This window comes from Pristis pectinata, chromosome 6 (assembly GCF_009764475.1).
Source record: "Pristis pectinata isolate sPriPec2 chromosome 6, sPriPec2.1.pri, whole genome shotgun sequence".
NCBI classification, from domain to species: domain Eukaryota; kingdom Metazoa; phylum Chordata; class Chondrichthyes; order Rhinopristiformes; family Pristidae; genus Pristis; species Pristis pectinata.
Window position 1 is genome coordinate 99,712,599 of NC_067410.1, and position 18,992 is coordinate 99,731,590.

General features: G+C 40.4%; 1 protein-coding gene across 2 annotated transcripts in view; it reads left to right on the forward strand.

The window, feature by feature from the left end:
* The window catches only part of u2surp (U2 snRNP-associated SURP domain containing), an 82,391-nt gene that overhangs the window by 60,735 nt on the left and 2,664 nt on the right, over positions 1-18,992 (forward strand). For both annotated transcript variants that reach the window (XM_052018969.1, XM_052018970.1), the window contains exons 19-27: positions 519-653; positions 840-896; positions 3,629-3,788; positions 5,266-5,361; positions 5,663-5,729; positions 6,331-6,511; positions 6,622-6,732; positions 7,098-7,231; positions 14,100-14,264. In XM_052018969.1, the coding sequence (XP_051874929.1) occupies positions 519-653; positions 840-896; positions 3,629-3,788; positions 5,266-5,361; positions 5,663-5,729; positions 6,331-6,511; positions 6,622-6,732; positions 7,098-7,231; positions 14,100-14,264 (1,106 nt within the window). The remainder of the gene's footprint in view (positions 1-518; positions 654-839; positions 897-3,628; positions 3,789-5,265; positions 5,362-5,662; positions 5,730-6,330; positions 6,512-6,621; positions 6,733-7,097; positions 7,232-14,099; positions 14,265-18,992) is intronic.

An 18,992-nucleotide genomic window follows, 5' to 3' on the forward strand; every position in this document is an offset into this window, starting at 1 on the left:
AATAAAATATCCAATTATAATATATATTGCTCCTGTTTCTAGCTGTCCCTGTTAAGGCTTAAGCATAAATAAAGGAAGAGGTGGTGAAGAGTAATTAGGAAATAAATAATCAAAGTCTTGAAGGTTTTGGGAACCTGCCAAAGGTGATTGGTGTACTTTAATAGTGCACGACACTGAGATGGTCAGTATTGAAGATCAGGGAGACAAGCTAATACTTAGACGACAAAATGAAAAGAGGCAGCAAGTTGAGATGAAGGGAACATCCTAATTGTCAGGAAATCAAAAGAAACTAACTTCAATCTGAACTATTGAGAACATTTAAATGGAGACATAAATGTTAAGAAATACAATTGATACAGTGAAAGGAAAACAAGGCATGTGTTCCTGCAGCAAGGCACAAACTAAAAAATCAAATCTAAATAGTGTTCATATTTTTAAGTATCTCTTTAACCACTGTCAGCTTTTTTGGTAACTCAAATTGTTAGTAATATGTTGAAATATTCTAATTTGTTTTACAGCAAAGAGTAATGGGCTGCTTTAGAGCATGGGAAGATTGGACAGTTTATCCTGACCCATTCCTCATTAAACTACAAAATATCTTTCTTGGACTTGTAGATCTCGAGGAGGAAAGTAAAGAACTCTGCAAACCTCAGGTACTTGAGAATGGTTGGATGTTTTTCTTCCTCTGCTTAAATATACAACCAACAGAATTTTAAAAAAATAAATAAATTACTTGTACTACACAGTTTGTTCTGTGGGTGAGCAGGACTCATGAAAATGTGTAAATGCTCTGAGTTAGTTTTTCATTTCTGTTGACACCATTCCTCATTAATCTCTAGAATATCTACCTTGGACTTGTGGATGTTGAAGAAATTAAAGAAGTTTCTAAACGACAGGTAGCTACCTATGTGATAATCCATGTATTTTATCTGTGCCTTGTCTTTCTATAATGAGGCTTTGTGCTGATTTATTATTGCATTCCACAATATTTTGGTGTTTTCATTGCCAAATTTCAGTTAATTTTCCTTTTTCTCTTTTCTTTCTGGGCCTGTATGTAGTATTACATGTTTACAAAACATTATCAAGTATTTGCAGCTTAAGAACAAATTAGTTGCCCTCATTTGCCCATACTTATTGATTGGGCCCCACAAAAGCATCCTTGTACCTGTCCTATTCCACCTTCCCAATGTTTAACTTTCTCTTCAATGTATATAAGCTATTGTTCTTAACTTCTCCCTGGGGTGGCATGTTCTATATTTTAACCATTTGAGTAAAAACTTCCTCCTGAATTCTGTGTTAAGATTTTATTAGTCCATGTCTGTCCATGGCCCCTAGGTTTGGTTTAGCCTTCGAATTGGAACTACTACCTCTCAAACTCAGTACTACCCTTGATACCTTGATGGTTACCTCCTGTCTTCCAAAAGCGCAATACTAAAATTTGGAAGACTGAAACATTTTTTAAAAAAAAGCTCAGCAGGTCAGGCAGCATCAGTGGAGAGAACCAGTTAACATTTTTGGGTCAACAACGTTTCATCAGAATGTATCCCTTGGATGTCTTTCTTCTAGGGGAATGAGCTCAGATTAATTCATAGCTTATAATTCTGTACTTCAGTTCTGGTATTATTTAGTTTTTCCAGTTCCTTGTCTTAAACAGAAACCAAAACTCTTGCTAGCATTCCAGCTGTGACCTAATTAAGTTCAATCAAAGTTTTACTTATGCTTTTCTCTTCTGTTTAAAAGTGAACCCGAGAGCTTTCTCTTTTTTTTCCCCCAAATGATTACTGGTAAAGTGAGCTTGAATAAAATGCTGTGCAATGACTATGATCTAGATTAAAATTTTTGTATTTGAGCTGTCAACTCAGTTCAGAAATTCGACTGAGGTGTTTAATTTGGAATCTATTGCTCATTGCAGTGCAGATGTTTTATGTATCTGAAATTGTTAATGTGAAGGAATTTTGGTAAAAGATGTGCAAGGATTTATGTTATTTGCATCATGGCCATCATTAGTGCAAGTGGATTTTATATCTTGTGGTTGAAAGCAAATGAACAAACATTTTGCCTATAAGCCACTCAGTTGAAATGATTCAAGTGTTAAATTCTGATTTCTTTCACATAATCAGTCTGCATTGTAGGCCTTTCTCCACCCTCTATACATGACTTTTCATGCTTAGTAAGAATATTAATCTCATTTTAGGTGATAGCAAATAGAAATAGATGTTTCTCTGAGCCACATTGGAAGTTGTCCTTGAATATTTCACAAGACATTATTCAGGCATGCTATTAAACTACATTCAAAACAAGGGGGCCATTTAAATTGTAACTTCAGATATAAAAATGGGTGTCCCCATTTTGGCCCCTCTCATCTACTCTGATACTCAGATCATGGCTGATCTTTTATCTTGCTGCCACTTTGCCTTACACCATAAAACTTGGTTCCTCTAATGTTTAAAAAAAATATCAATTGCTGTCTTAAATATACTCGGTGTTTAAACCTCTGCAGCCCACTTGGCTGAAGAATTCTTAAGTTTCACTATCCTTTTGGTAAGGAAATTTCTTGCCATCTCAGTACCGTTGCACCTGGTTTTGGAAATGCTTTAGCCAGGAAAGCATTATCCCCATATCTACCTTATTAAACCCAGTAAGAATTTTTTTTTGTTTTGTATGTTTCACCAAGTTTAAACATTTTGTTTTCAAACCCTGCTTTATGAATCGACTCATCTGAAAATATGATTAGAATGTTGGATGTTGCCATAGAAAATTGAAAGACACGTGCGACTTTAGGGTGAAATAACAGTTAGGTCTGGTCTATTTTGATTTAAAAAATATAATTTTTTTTAACTTTACCCATTTAGAGAATGCTATGTTTTAAAATGGAATTTTTTTAACAAGGAATGAAAATCTAACTAAGATTGTTAAATTTAGTGACCACTGTTTGAGAATATTGGTTGCCAACCATGCATAGCAGTACTGCTTCAAAGAAAATTCAGTAGTAGTGATGCTTTGAGCTATACTGAGAAGAATTTTTTTTTAAAGTTACTTAAATGTCAATTATTATTCCTTGCATATAAACAATCTACATTTTGCTGCCTTTCTAAATTTCTGCATGGTGGCATACCACTTAGCGCTGGTGCCTCATGGTTTCAGAGGCTTGGATTCAATACTGCCCAAGGTGTGTGTGGTCTGTGCAGAGTTTGCCCATTCTTCCTGAGAATGCATTGGTTTTTTCTATGCTCCAATTTCCTCCAAGGTCCAAAGGATGTGCTGATGTTAATTGGCTACGATAAATTGCTTCTAGTTAGTTTAAGGATCAAAAGGAGACGTGAAGGGCAAAAAAGAGAATAGTGCTACAGGGAAATAAAGAATGGGGGAATGCAAGTATGTGATCTTCAATTCTTGAATTTTTTTTTGATTTATGATGTACAAAGCTTTAAATTAGATTGCAGCTGCAGATTCCCTTCCACCCTTCCAGACTCGGTGGCTGATCAGCTTCTTCAACTTAATTGCCTCTGAAAGAAGAGTCACTGCACAATAGCAAAAGCAAGAAGAAAAATCAATTCTCTAATGTACAACAAGCAGTTCTGATGTGTAAAGACCAAGGTAGTTATGGTAATGTGCTTATGTTTGGTAGCCAGACCCTGAAGATCTTGATGGAGCACCGGTGGAGGACGAAATTGATGGTGCCCCATTGGAGGATGTAGATGGAGTTCCAATTGATTTGAACACTGGAATGGATGATCTAGATGGTGTCCCGATGAAGGTGCTAGATGATGACCTTGATGGGGTTCCCAGTAAGTGGTTTGAATTTTTCATGTTATTTGTCTGTATATAATTGAGTTACCTTGTGCTCTGTCTGATAAGTATAAATTTTTTTAAAATACTTGACGGAAAGGGCGAGAGTTCACTCAGCGCGGTAGCATAGGTGGGTAGCACGGTAGCGTAGCAGTTAGTGTGACGCTATTACAGTGCCAGCGATCTGGGTTCAATTCCCGTCGCTGTCTGTAAGGAGCTTGTACGTTCTCCCAGTGTCTGCGTGGGTTTCCTTTGGGTGCTCCAGTTTCCTCCCACATTCCAAAGATGTACGGGTAGGTTAACGTGGGCTTAAATGGGCAGCGTGGACTTGTTGGGCCTGTTACCGTGCTGTGTAAATAAAGTTTAGTTTAAACTTTGAATTTATCATAGTGGGCCGAATGGCACTTCCATACTTTATGACTATGTCCATGCCTACCAATGGGAACCCATCTGTATTAATCCCATTTTAGCCCATAGCCTTCTATGCCGAGGCAATTCAAGTGCTTCATAAATGCTGTCAGCGACTCTGCCTCCACTACTCTCTCAGCCAGTGTAATCCAGGTCCCTCCAATCTTTAGGTGAAAAAGGTGCCCTCAGATCCTCTAAGTCTCTTGCCCTTACCATAAATATGTCCTCTGGTTTTATATACCTCTGATGTGGGGCAAGGTTTCCTGCAGTCTATTCCCTATCCATATCCCTCATAATTTTATATACTGCAATAATGTCTCTTAAACTCCTCCACTCAGGAGAAAAAAAGACCTAGCTTCTCCTGTCTCTGCTCATAATTAAAACACTCCATCCCAGGTAACATCCTGGTGAATCTTTTCTGCACTATCACATCCTCCCGATAGTGTGGTGACCAGAACTGCGCACAGTACTCCAGCTGAGGTCTGTTTTATAAAGTCGCTACTACTGATGTTAGGCTCATAGCTCTGTAATTACCAGGCTTTTATTGCCTATCCTTAATTTGCCTTGGCTCCTTCTGGTGAAATATTCTCACAAGTAGGAAGTTCCAGTGTTTATACCCAGAAGGAATGTGTATTCCCAAGTCAGAATAGTGTGAGACTTGCAGGTGTTGGTGTAAGCATGTGATGGCTGCTTTTGTCTTTAGTGGTAGAGCTTATAGGTGCACAATTATTGATTTAAAACATCTGTTCACATAATTTTGCAGTGTACATTTAAAAGCTTGGCAAATGCTGACTTTTCTTAATTTCCATCTCATTTCTGAACAGAGATTATTGATTTATTTTCCAAGAAGTGTCAACAAAGAACTCTGCTTGCATTGACTGGATTGGAAGAGGTTGGGCAATGCTTGTGCCCAGTCTCTGTTTACTACCAACCTGTTATAAAATGAGTTTATGACATACTATTGTCTCTTAGAGCTGAAAGGGCCATTTGCTTTATGTCAGAACTTGTTGATTTAGAAAGTCTCATCTGATAGTGTTTTTGATTGCTAAATGAACTTTCTTTTATTAGTCGATGGCCTTGAAGACTCCAAGAAGTTTCAGTCAGTTTTTAAAGTTGCTCCATCAAAATGGGAAGCAGTAGATGAGGCAGAGTTAGAATCTCAAGGTAAGTTTCAAATAAATTTTAACCTGGTATTTTTCTACTGGACACACAAAATTAACTTAGGAAAATGGACAGTTTATTAATGTTGAGCTTGTACTGGTTTTGATTTTAACATGAACACATTATAACATAACTAGCTGCCATTGACTAACGGAATTTTCCTAAAGACTCTTAATTCAACATATCAAATTTTCTGCTAATTGTTTAATACATTAGGCAGATGTGTTCATATTAAACTCTAATAGTGCAAAATGAACTTATCGGTAATTATTATCTTAAGTAATACTGCATGCTTTTCTTACAGCTGTTACTACTTCAAAGTGGGAGCTCTTTGACCAACCAACTGAATCGGAGGAAGATGAGCAACCAGCGTATGTTGCTATTTTGACTTGATGTAATGCAGAATACACAAGCAGGAGGAATAGCGTTTTATTTCAAAAGTTAGGATACAAGTCATGAATGATTCATGAAAACCTCATTAGTGGAGCAAATTGGATATTGCACTGTACTCAGGCCATCAACTTGTGCTGCATGTGTTGTATCTATGCAGCAGATATTAATGATTTTGCCGAGGCTGCACAATTAAGTCTAAGGAAAATTGTATACGTACAAATGCTTTAGTGTTTGTTTTACTTTGAATTAGGTGCATCTGAGGTAATAAGGCATGAATTTGTGTGTATTGGCTTTAAACTAAACCTTTGCTGGCTTTCTCTGCAACAAGTGAGTTCTACTGCTTGCCTTCTCAGTATAGTATGTACAACCATGATAAGTATCTAGGTTTACAATGGGAGTCTAAGTGAAAACTTGTTTAAATCCATTGCAACGTGATAGCTTTGAACAAAATTAACTTATAATTAAGTTGTGTAAAGGGCAGGAATTCGTAAATCATTAATTCCTGGTGGTCTTGGAATTTAAGCCACATTATTGATTTTTGACTGTTCTTACAATGGGAAATTGTTTTGTAATTAACAGGGACAGTACATTAAAGGAAAGTGATGATGAAGATGATGATGATGTTGATGATCAAATATCGAGATCAGAAGAATTGCTTTATTTTACTAACCCAGCAAAAGAAGAAATGACAGAACCCAAACCTATTCTTAAATATTCAGAAATGTCTGAAGAGAAGCGAGCAAAGCTTCGAGAAATAGAGGTACAGATATTTCTTGTGTTGTGACCATTTTTTTGGCAAAATAGTTCTTGAGCATTGACTTTTGAATTGTAAAAATAACTGTCATTGAAAATAAACATTGACCTTTTCAGCTTAAAGTAATGAAGTTCCAGGATGAATTAGAATCTGGGAAAAGGCCTAAAAAGGCAGGTCAGACCATGCAAGAGCAAGTAGAACATTATCGAGACAAACTGCTTCAGCGGGTAAGTGCAGCAAGTCTAATTAACTTAAAATTTAAATTCAGTTTGATTTGCTTGTGGCTGTTTCAAGCTACTGAGTGTAATCATCAATTAAGATGGTGGGGTTGCCAGTTTGCTGATACTCTTGCATTTCATTTACGGATTTAACTTTAACATACATAAATTATTTTAAAAATATAAATTGACTGTGCTACGTTGTAAAGCTATTTACTCCCCTCACGTTTTGTGCCCCAGTAATAAATTCTTGTTATCAGTTAATTTGTTTACGCCCTTGGTCTAGTGGTGTTTATAGTTTATCTTATTTGTGCCATGATGCTTTAATAGCTTAATATTGTGACCTGAACTTCAGTATTTTGTGTTGCATTTAGGAGAAAGAGAAAGAACTGGAAAGAGAAAGGGAGCGTGACAAAAAGGACAAAGAGAAAGATGTGATTAAATCAGAGTTTCGTGTAAAAGATAGGAAAGAAAAAGAGAGCTCCTCCTCACCTTCGGGCAAAGAGAGGTATTGTTCCCAACTGGCTGTTACTAAAAATTATGCTCATCTTGAAATCACACCATTTTAATTTGTTCTTCCTCATATATTTTTGGAGTGTGATCTGTGCTAGCAAGGGTGCATTTACTGTCTGTTCAGTGAGTCACTGTCATGATTTTTTTTTAGTTCATGGTTTTTTGTATTTATAAGACTTTGATTTTGGTGGAGAAATGCTAAAATGTTCATGTTGCAAGTGAAGGCAGCTATAAGTCACTAAGCTTTAAGTATGATTAACTACTAGTTTTGTTATTGTAGTTTCATATTGTTAGCTTCATGATATATTCAAACAAAGAAGACTAAAAATTTAGTTAAAATAGACTGAGATTTCATATTAGTGAAATGATGCTTAATCACAGTTGGAGCAGTAATTATTCCACTTGAGTTTAAGATATTAATGCTTTTGAAATACGTAGTTGGTGGAGGGGCATGGTTGTTAAATTTTCTCATTTTCAAACTGTAACCAAAAAGGAACATGGTTTGGTTTGGGTAGCAGTGGAAATTGTGCACTGCTATTGCTATGTAGAGACAAATGGATAAACGTAATACATCACTCCAAATAGTTTTACAGAATTTGAAATGTACTGTAGACACTAAGTACTGATGTGCTCTTGACAGCTCCCTCTCCTAGCTGTCAGTTGTGGCAGGGCTTGCATGCTATAACGGGCTACAAAACAAAGTCTGGCAGCATAGTCAACAACAGTGCATCCTATCCTGATGAGCTTAATGCATTCTATGCACGTTTTGAACAGGAGGGGATTGGTTTGTCACCACCCACACTGACAGCCTCCCTCCAATGCAGCTGAACCCATGGTCGCCGTCGAGGACGTAAGATCAATCTTACAGAGAGTGAACTTGAGGGGAGCATCTGGCCATGCCCTCAGATATTGTGCTGATCAGCTGGCAGGGGTATTTGCAGACATATTTAACCTCCTCCCTGTTTCAGTCTGAGATTCCCACCTGTTTTAAGACCACTATCATCCTGGTAGCTAAGAAAAACAAGGTAATGTGCCTTAATGTCTACTGACCGGCGGTTCTGACATCCACCATCATGAAGTGCTTCGAGAGGCTGGTCGTGGCATGCTTTAACTCTAGCCTCCCAGAAAACCTAAACCCACTGCAATTCGCCTGCTACTGAAACAGGTCTACAGTGGACGCCATCTCCCTGGCCCTATACTCATCTCTGGAGCATCTGGACAGTAAAGACATCTATGTTAGACTATTGTTTATGGACTACAACTCCACCTTCAATACCCTAATTCCAAGCAATTCATCACCAAACTCTGAGACCTGGGACTTAACACCTCCCTCTGCAACTGGATTCTTGACTTTCTGACCAAAAGACTGGAATCAGTGAGGATAGGCAGCAACACCTCCAGCACGATTATTCTCAGCACTGCATCCTCAGCCCTCTACTCTACTCCCTGTATACTCATGACAGCATGGCCAGATTGTGCTCTAACTCCATCTACAAGTTTGCAGATGATAACCGCCGTAGTGGCCGTATCTCAAATAGCAATGAGTCGGAGTACAGGAAGGAGACAGAGAGTTTAGTGGAATAGTGTCAATGACAACAACCTTTCCCTCAATGTCAACAAAACTAAAGAGCTGGTTATTGACTTCAGGAAAGGGGATGGTGTACATGCACCTGTCTACATCAATGGTGCTGAGGTCAAGAGGGTTGACAGCTTCAAGTTCCTAAGAGTGAACATCGCCAATAGCCTGTCCTGGTCCAACCATGTAGCTGCCACTGCCAAGAAAGCTCACCAGTGCCTCTGCTTCCTCAGGAGGCTAAAGAAATTTGGCATGTCCTCTTTGACACTCAGCAACTTGTGTTGATGCACCATAGAAAGCATCCTGTCTGGATGCATCATGGCTTGATACAGCAACTGTTCTGCCAGGGATCGTAAGAAACAAAAGAGAGTTGTGGACACAGCACATCACATCACAGAAACCAGCCTCCCCTCCATGGGCTCTGTTTATATCTCCCACTGCCTTGGTGAAGCAGCCAGCATAATCAAAGGCCACACCCACCCAGGTCATTCTTTCTTCTCCCCTCTCCCATCAGGCAGAAGATACAGGAGCCTGAGGGCACATTACCACCAGGCTCGAGGACAGCTTCTATCCCACTTATAAGACTATTATTGAATGGTTCCCTTATACAATGAGATAGATTCTTGACCTCGCAATCTACCTTGTTATGAGCTTGCACCTTATTGTCTATACCTGCACTGCACTTCCTCTGTAGCTGTGACACTTTACTCTGTCTTCTGTTATTGTTTTTACCCTGTACTACCTCAATGAACAGTGTAATGGATTGACCTGTACGATCGGTATGCAAGACAAGTTTTTCACTGTACCTCGGTGCAAGTGACAATAGTAAACCAATACCAATAACTTCAGAAAGGCTGAATGCCCGCCCAGCGGGGGAGAAATGTCACCATCACAGAACTGATGTCTCACTACTGTGTAGCAATGAAAATAATCACCCATTATAGAAAATTCAGAAATCTTTTATTTTTCAAATCCTCTGATGTTCGGGGAGCTATCTGAATATATATGAAATACCTTCAGGTGCTTGTACACTGAGTTGCAATCTGTTTGACCTACAAATAGAACTTTCAGGCTTTAAAATTGACTATGTGCTGTATGGTTCATTAACAGTCTGTGAAGGTCATGTTGCCCGCTATGGTCAACCAAACCCAGAAGATGATTGGAACTGCATTGGAATTGTATAGTGCAGTGAGGGTGACCATAAGAAAGGTCTTAAAGGGGTAGTTTGCTCAGATAATTTTACTTGGATTGTTTAATTCAGTTTAAAAGTTTTATGTATAATGTGTGCCATCCCCCTCAAGGCAAAACGGCCAGGAAAGGCAATTCATTCATGGCTATCAAGAGAAATTAAAGGTGGTAGTAAATCAATGGGAAAACCTTGTGTTGCTGTTTTAAAAAAAACAATAATAAGCCTTGGGATTGGGAAAGCTTCAGAATTCAACAGAAGAGGGTCAAGGCATTTGTAAGGAAGTACAAAATAGAAAACCCAGAGTAATTTAGTGAGAAACAAAAACACTGCAAAAGCTTCTACTGACGTGTAAACAAAGGAAAAAAGATAGTAAACTTAATGCAGGTCTCCTACAGATTGAGACAGGAGAAAGGGTTGTAGAGAATGCTGTGAAAATGCAGCAAGATCTATGGGATTATGTAAATCGGTGATGACATGGCATTTGGAAATAATTTAGGGTCCTCTACATTGATTTTAAAAAGTAGACAAAGCATGTTTTAATGGTAAGATTGTGGAAGATGTTGGTGTTCAGAAGGATCTGGGTGTCCTTGTGTATATATATCCACAGAAGCTAATAAGCAGATAGAGAGGAAATAAAATAGCTGTTGGTACATTGGCCTTTTATTGTAAAATGGTTTGAGTACAAGAATATAGTTATCATGCTCCAGTTATGTTAGGCCTTAGCAAAACCATACCTAGAATATTGTGTACAGATCTGCTCTCCTTAACTAAGGAAAGATGTACTGTACTTCTAGTAGAGGGAGAACAGCAAAGGTTCACAAGGTGGATTTGAAGGCTGAAGGGGCATTTTCTCTTGAGAGATTGAGCATACTGGGCCAGTTGGAAAACAGGGAAAATTGCATTGAAATATAGAAAATTTTGTATGGGGCTTGATAGTTTAGAAGTAGGGTTGATGATGGGGTGTTTAGAACCAGGAGTTAGTCTTAAAATAAGTCAGCCATTCAAAATGAGAAGAAATTTCTTCACCCCCTTGGGTAGAGAATCTTTGGAATTCAGAACATAGAACAGTACAGCACAGTACGGGCCCTTCCGCCCACAATGTTGTGCCAACCTATATACAGTAAACCTTATCCCCATTCAATCTATCCCCCTCTCTACTTCTCCCATAGCCCTCTTTCATCCATGTGCCTATCCTATAGTCTCTTAACTGTCCCTATCGTATCGGCCCCTACCACCACCCCCAGCAGTGCTTTCTAGGCACCTACCACTCTCTTAAACAAATCCTACCTCTGACATGTTCTCTGAACTTTCCTCTGCTTTCCTTAAACGGGTGACCTCCTAGTATTGGACATTGCCAACCTGGGGAAAAGATGTTGGCTGTCCACTCTGTCTATGCCTCTCATAATCTTGTATGCCTCTGTCAAGTGTCCTCTCATCCTCCATTGCTCCAAAGAGAAAAGCCCTAACTCACTCAATCTCTCCTCCTAAGACATGCTCTCTAACCCAGGTAGCATCCTTGTAAATCTCCTCTGCACCTTCTCCAAAGCTTCCACATCCTTCCTATGATATGGTGAACAGAACTGGACACCATATTCAAAGTGTGGTCTAACAGAGTCTTATAAAGCTGCAACATTACCTCCTCGGCTCTTGAACTCAAGCCCTCAGCTAATGAAGGTCAGCACACCATACTCCTCCTTAACTGCTCTATCCACTCCACTCGTGGGGCAACTTTGAGGGATCTGTGTACTTGGACCCTGAGATCTCTCTGTTCCTCCTCACTGCTAAGGATCCTGCCATTAACCATGTACTCTGCCTTCAAGTTCGTTCTTCCAAAGCGTATCACTTAACGCTTCTCTGGATTGAATTCCATCTACCACTTCTCTGCCCAGCTCTGCAGGCTGTCTAAATCCCGTTGCAACCTACGACAACCTTCTTCACTATCTACAACATCACCAACCTTGATGTCATTTGCAAACTTACCATCCCATCCTTCCGTTTCCTCATCCAAATCGTTTATAAAAATCACAAAGAGCAGGGGTCCCAGAACAGATCCCTGCAGAACACCACTAGTCCCTGACCTCCAGGTCGAATACTTCCTTTCTACAACCACCCTCTGCATTCTTGTGAGCAAGCTAATTTCAAGTCAACACAGCCAATTTTCCATGGATCCCACATCTCATGGTTTTCTGAATGAACATACCATGGGGAACTTTGTCAAATGCCTTGCTAGCATCCAGATATAACACATCTATCGCACTACCTTCATCAATGTGTCTTGTCACCTCCTCAAAAAACTCTAAGCTCGTGAGGTACGACCTGCCCTTTACAAAGTCATGTTGACTGTCCCTTATAACTTCTCAATTCTCATAAATCCTGCCCTTAAGAATCCTCTTCAATAGTTTGCCCACCGCTGACATAAGACTCGCTGGTCTATAATTCCCAGGATTATCCCTTTTACCTTGAACAATGGAATTGTGGTGACTCACCGTCTAGTCGGGCGAACCGGCTCGGCAGTCGGGTCGCGCGGCGTCGGAGCGATGAGGCCCAAGATGGCGGCGGGCCTCGTCTTTCCGAGCGACGGGGAGAACCCGCGCGCGGGAAAGTCCTGATGACGTAGGACTTACGTCATTGCCGGTTTTTTTGGGCGGGAGTTTTTCTCCCTTAAAGGGCCCGCACAAGGCGGGAAAATAAACGAGTTCTGTTTGGCAATCCTCCGAGTAGAGTCTTGTTTTATTCCGCGGTAGCAACCGCTACAGAATAATGTTTGCAGTCCTCCGGTACCACTCCAGTGGCCAGGGAGGACTCAAAAGATCATTAACGCTCCAGTAATCTCTTCCCTCGCTTCCCATAGTAACCTGGCGTATATCCTATCTGAACCCAGGGATTTATCTATCCTGATGCTTTTGGGTAGCTCCAACACTGCTTTCTTAACCTGGACATGCTCTAGCACATTTGCCTGTTCTACGCTAACCTCACATTTGTCTAAGTCCCTCACTGGTGAACACTGAAGCAAAATATTCATTTAGGACCTCCCCTACTTCCTTCACCTCCAGACACATTTTTCCCTCCTTTATGCCCAAGTGGTCCTATCCTCACCCTAGTCATCCTCTTGTTCCTCACATATGTGTAGAACGCGTAAGGGTTTTCCTTAACCCTACTTGCCAAGGCCTTCTCATGTCCCCTTCTATCTCTCCTAAGTTCCTTCTTAAGCTCCTTCCTGGCTACCTTTATAACTCTCAAGAGCCCTATCTGATTTTTGATTCCTAAACATTAAATGTGCTTCCTCCTTCCTCTTGACTAAACCTTCCACCTCTGTTGTTGACCATGGTTCCTTCACCCTACTATTCTTTCCTTGCTCAGCAGGACAAACCTATCTAGAACCCCATGCAAGTGGTCCCTAAACAACCTCCACACTTCTGCGGTGCATTTACCAGAGAACATCCGTTCTCAGTTTGCGCTCCCAAGTTCTTGCCTAATACCATCGTAATTTGCCCTCCCGCAATTAAATACTTTCCCATGTCTGCTTCTATCTTTATCCATGGCTCTGCTAAAGGTAAGGAATTTGTGGTCACCATCCCTGAAATGCTCGCCCACTGAAAAGTCTTTTCATCTGACCAGGTTCATTGCCTAATACCAGATCCAGCATGGCCTCTCCTCTAGTCAGCCTGTCTACATACTGTGTCAGCAATCCTTCCTGTACACACCTAACAAATTCTACCCCAATTTACTACTAAAGAGGACTGTGGAGATGGAGAGAAATTTATCTTTTGGAAGAGTCAACGGATGATTTTTGAGTTAAAAGGTTAGCAATGATTCTGCATAGTGGCAGAGCGGGTATGGGGGCTGAAGGATCTACTCAAGTTTTCTTCTGTCCTTTAATGGATAAATGAGAGAGTGGTGTTGAATAGCCATGTACAAGGATGCATATATATTTGCAGTTTATACCCACTCCAGTGGAAGCATGGGCTGCTTGCATTAATTATATTTTGAGTGCTATATTATTTGCTGTTTGACACATTCTTCGGTCGAAAGTAAACAATTGAAACATGAAGCCTGGGCAGCTACTTTGAGTTATTAATGCATGATATGTTTCCTTAGGAAAAGGAAGCACAGTGCATCTGTCAGTCCAACTCGTGTGGCCAGGCGTGTGAAATCACCGTCACCGCGTTCAGAACGGTCAGATAGATCGCGTACCAAAGACAGTCCACACACTAGATCAGCGCATAAAGACACACCTAGAGATACAAATAAGAAGTCCAAAAGGTAGGTCCTAGTGTGGAGCCATGTTCTTTGCATTGTATTTTAATCTTCATTGGTGTACTGAGCATTGGGAAGTGGAAATGGAATTTTTTTTTTTGTATTTGCTACTCTTGCATGTCAAAAGAGCCCCTTAAAATTCTAACCTGTAATTTCACATTCAGGCCAATGTGACCAATTCATTGCTCTGCAGTTTTACTGTAAACTGACAGCAAAAGTCATTTTCTCTTTTTGGAATGAAATAAATGAAGAAATATTGCCCTGTTGTATTTCTTGATTTATTTCATTACAAAAAGAGTGAAATAAATCAAGAAATTTATTTCACTCTTTTTTGGAATGAAGAAGACCTTCCTCTCCCCCACACAAGTTCCTCCCTCCCCCTCCCCCACACAAGTTCCTCCCTCCCTCCCTCCCCCTCCCTATGGCACCCTGCTCATTCCTTTTTTTTTAATTAATTCTTTTACTGTATCTGGGTGTTGCTTTCAATGCCAATATTTATTAACAATCATTTAATGCCACTAACAAGATGGTGAGGCAGTGGTTCTCAGATGAAGGTACACTCAGTGCTGTTGGGTGGAGCGTTTTGGAATTTTGATCTAATAATGAAGGACCACTGCTATATTGCCAAATCATGCGCCTGTTGCCCTTGGTGGTAGAGATTGCAGGTTTGAGAATTGCTGCCAGAATAGATTGGTCAAATAACAGTAATGCATTTGTAAATGGTACACATTGCAGCCACTGTGCACTGGTGATGGAGGGAATGAATGATTGGGGTAGTGGATGGGGGTCCAGTCAAGTAGACTGCTTTGTCCTGGATGGTGTTGACTACCTTGAGAATTATTGGTGCTGAGCTCATCCAGTCAAGCAGAGAGTATTCCATCAGGCTGCTGGTGTGCCTTGCAGATAATGGAAAGTTTTTGGGCTGACAGGAGGTGGGTCACTTGCTGCAGCTTACCCACCCTCTGACCTGCTCTTGAAGCCATGGTATTTATGGCTGGTCAGTTGAGTTTCTGGTCAATGATGATCCCCACACCCACCCTCCCTCCCCCCCACCGCACCCCAGGTTATAGACATTGGGGCCATTGAATGTCAAGGATAAGTGATGAGATTTGTTCTCACTGGAGATGGCCGGTACTTCAGTAGTGTGAATGTTACTTGGCGCTTGCCACTCCATGTTGTAATGTGTCTATGTCTTGCTGCATGCAAGCATGGACTGCTTCATTTGCTGACAGCAAATGGAACTGAACATTATGCAATCTTCAGGGTACATGTCCATTTCTGATCTTAAGATAGAAGGAAATTCATTGATGAAGCAATTAAAGACAGTTGGGCAGAGGATATTGTCCTGAGCAGCTCCTGCAGTGATGTCCTGGGGCTGCGATGATTGACCTCCATGTGGTACAACTCCAGCTGGTGGTATGTTTTCTCAACACTACTTATTGACTTTAGTTTTACCTGGATTTTTGATGCCACCCTTAGTCGAGTGCTGCCTTGATGTCAAGAGTGGTCACTCTGGCCTCTCAAAACTTGACTTTATACAACATAGAACAGTACAGCACAATACAGGCCCTTCAGCCCACAATGTTGTGCTGACCTTTAAACCTCACCTAAGACTATCTAACCCCTTCCTCCCACATATCCCTCTATTTTAAATTCCTCCATATGCTGATCTAGTAATCTCTTGAATTTGACCAATGTACCTGCCTCCACCACTGCCCCAGGCAGTGCATTCCATGCACCAACCACTCTCTGGGTAAAAAACCTTCCTCTGATATCTCCCTTGAACTTCCCACCCATTACATTAAAGCTATGCCCCCTTGTATTAAGCATTGGAGCCCTGGGAAAGAGGTGCTGGCTGTCCACTCTATCTATTCCTTTTAATATTTTGTATACCTTTATCATGTCTCCTCTCATCCTCTTCTCCAAAGAGTAAAGCCCTAGCTCCCTTAGTCTCTCCTCATAATGTATACTCTTTAAACCAGGCAGCATCCTGGTAAATCTCCTCTGCACCCTTTCCAACACCTCCACATCCTTCCTATAATGAGGCGACCAGAACTGGACTTCTCAAATATTTTCAAATATTTGAAAAGTCCACATTTTCAAATAAGGACCTTTCAGTCTATACTTGAATTGCCACTGTGATGTAGGGAGCAGGTTTGGCGAAACCCAAACTGGGTATTAATGAGTAGATTTTTGATGAGTAAGTACCACTCGGTGAAATGGTTGATGACACCTTCCATCACTTTGCGGGTGAAAGTGAACTGACTGGGGAGTAATTAGCCAGATTAGATCTGTCGTCATTTCTGCAGCTGATATGCTGCCTGGTCCCATAGCCTTTGTTTTGTCCGGTACTCTCAGCTATTTCTTGATATCATATGATGTGAATTGATTGAATTGACTGAAGATTTGCTTCTGTGATGGAGGATTCTCAGAAGGGAGTTGAATAGGATCACATATCCAGTATCTCTGGTTAAACATGGTTGTGAGTGCCTCAGCCTTGTCTTTGTACTTGTGTATGGCTGCACAATTGATGAAGGTGGGGATGTTCTTGGCATTGCCTCCTCCAATTAGCTGTTTAATTGTCCTCCATGTTTCATGACCAGACACGATAGGACTGAAGAGGTTCAATCTGATGTGTAACTGGTTATGAGATCACTTAGCTCTGTCTATTACATGCTGTTTAGCATGTATGTAGTCTGGTGTTGTGGCCTCACAGGGCTGGCATCTCATCATTTTGAGTATGCCTGGAGGAGCTGCTCCTAGCAGCCCTTGTGTATTCATTGAACTATGGCTAGTCCCCTGGTTTTATTGTAATAGAATGAGGGATATGCGTGCGGTTATTAAATGTTCTGGTATACATTTCTGTTGCTCCTAATGGTCTACAATGCCTAACAAATGCCCAGTTTTTGATCTCTCAGATCTGTGCTGAACCTATCCCATTTAGCATGATTATTGCTATGGACAACCATTGTGTCCTTGGTGTGAAGATGGGGTTTTGTCTCCATGAAGATAGTACATAGGCCATTTCCAGCAAAGCTATTGTGGGTAAATGGCATAGGTTGATTGTGCAGATGAAGTCATGTGGGCTTATCCTTCAGGCTGGTTTACTCATTACCTGTTGCAGAACTGCTCTGGCAGCTGTGTCCTTTAGGACTTGGCAGCTCAGTCTATACTGGTGCAATGAAGATACTCTTGAAGTGTCCAACCCAGACTACATCCTGTGCCTTTTCTACCTTCATTGTTGTTCAACATGGAGAAGCACTGATTTTTCAGCTGAGGGAGGAATAAGTGACAATCAAGTGGTTTTCCCTGCCCATGTTTGTTCTGACGCCACGAGACTGGGGTCTTCAAAGTCTGCTTTACTGGGTCAAGTGGCACTGGAGTTCATAAACTGATCAGTCACCAATTTGTTTTCTGTGTTTTGTATAGAAAAAATGGATTGGATCTTCCTAAACAGCTTTAACCATTCTGGGATTGAATTTAATCCTTGGCTTATTGTTATTACAAACTATTGGTCTCAATTTTACATGTATTTAAAAATCAAAAACAAGACCTCTTGAACTCATTCCCTGTAGTTAAGTTGGATCTATAAGATTCGAGCAGTTTCTTTTGCTAATGTACATTTAGTACTATTCCTTTGCCCTTTTTGTCACTTGCTGTTTCCCTGCTCCCAAAGCTGTTTGCTCCCTGCTGTTATCTTGTGAACTTTTGTGCTGGGTGTGAATTGGCTATCCCTTCATCCATCTGATCCTGTTGATGCATGTGCTTTCAGCAGAGTTAGTGGAGATTTTGCACTTGCACTTCAATGCCAGTATAAAACATGTACATTGAAGCAGTATGTATTGAACCTGTGACTTTTTGTATGGCCCTTCCATTTACTGAATTGGGTGATTTGGTAAGACTGCACATATAGTATGAGATTTGCTCTTGTGATTGCTGGTAAATCTCTAATACCTTTCACTGGTAAATAAGACTTGAGCATTGTAAAAATTCCTTTTTTGTTTAAAGTGTATTGTTACTTTGTGGTTCACTCAGTTTGAGATTCAATTTTCATTTTCTAAATAAGCTCATCAATTTATTGCACTTGCTGCATTGAACTTGCTGCACTGATCAACTATGTAATCACATAACCTAACACTTTTTTTCTGTGATTTATATCATTGTTTCTCCATAATTTTTCTAACTATTTTGATTATTTACGTTAAAGATCTATGCAAATGCAAGGTTTTAAGATGATACTGTATGTCATTATGATACTAATTGTCCCTCAAGTCATTTAACCAGTGTCTCATTTGTTGTATTTTAACATCCATTTAATCCCAACAATGCATTTTGGGAAGTCAAATAGGGGGTAAAACAAAGCAGGGTACTGAGGAATGTTGAAGAACAGAATGACCTTGGGCTTAGGTCCATAGTTCCCTGAAAGTGGCACCACAGGTATATAGGGTAGTGAAGGTGGCATGCTTGCCTTCATAGATTAGGGCACAGAATATAAAAGCTGGGATGTTATGGTGAAACTTTAGAAAACACTGGTTAGAACACACCTGAAGTATCGTGTGCTGTTGAGGTCACAGGAAGGATAGTGTTACACTGGAGAGAGTACAGAGGTGATTCATCAGGATATGGCCTGGACTGGAGGACTTTAATGTGGAGAGACTGGACAGGCTGTGTTTGTTTTCCCTGGAGCAAAGGAGGCCTATAGGTGACCTGATAATGGTACATAAAATTATAAAA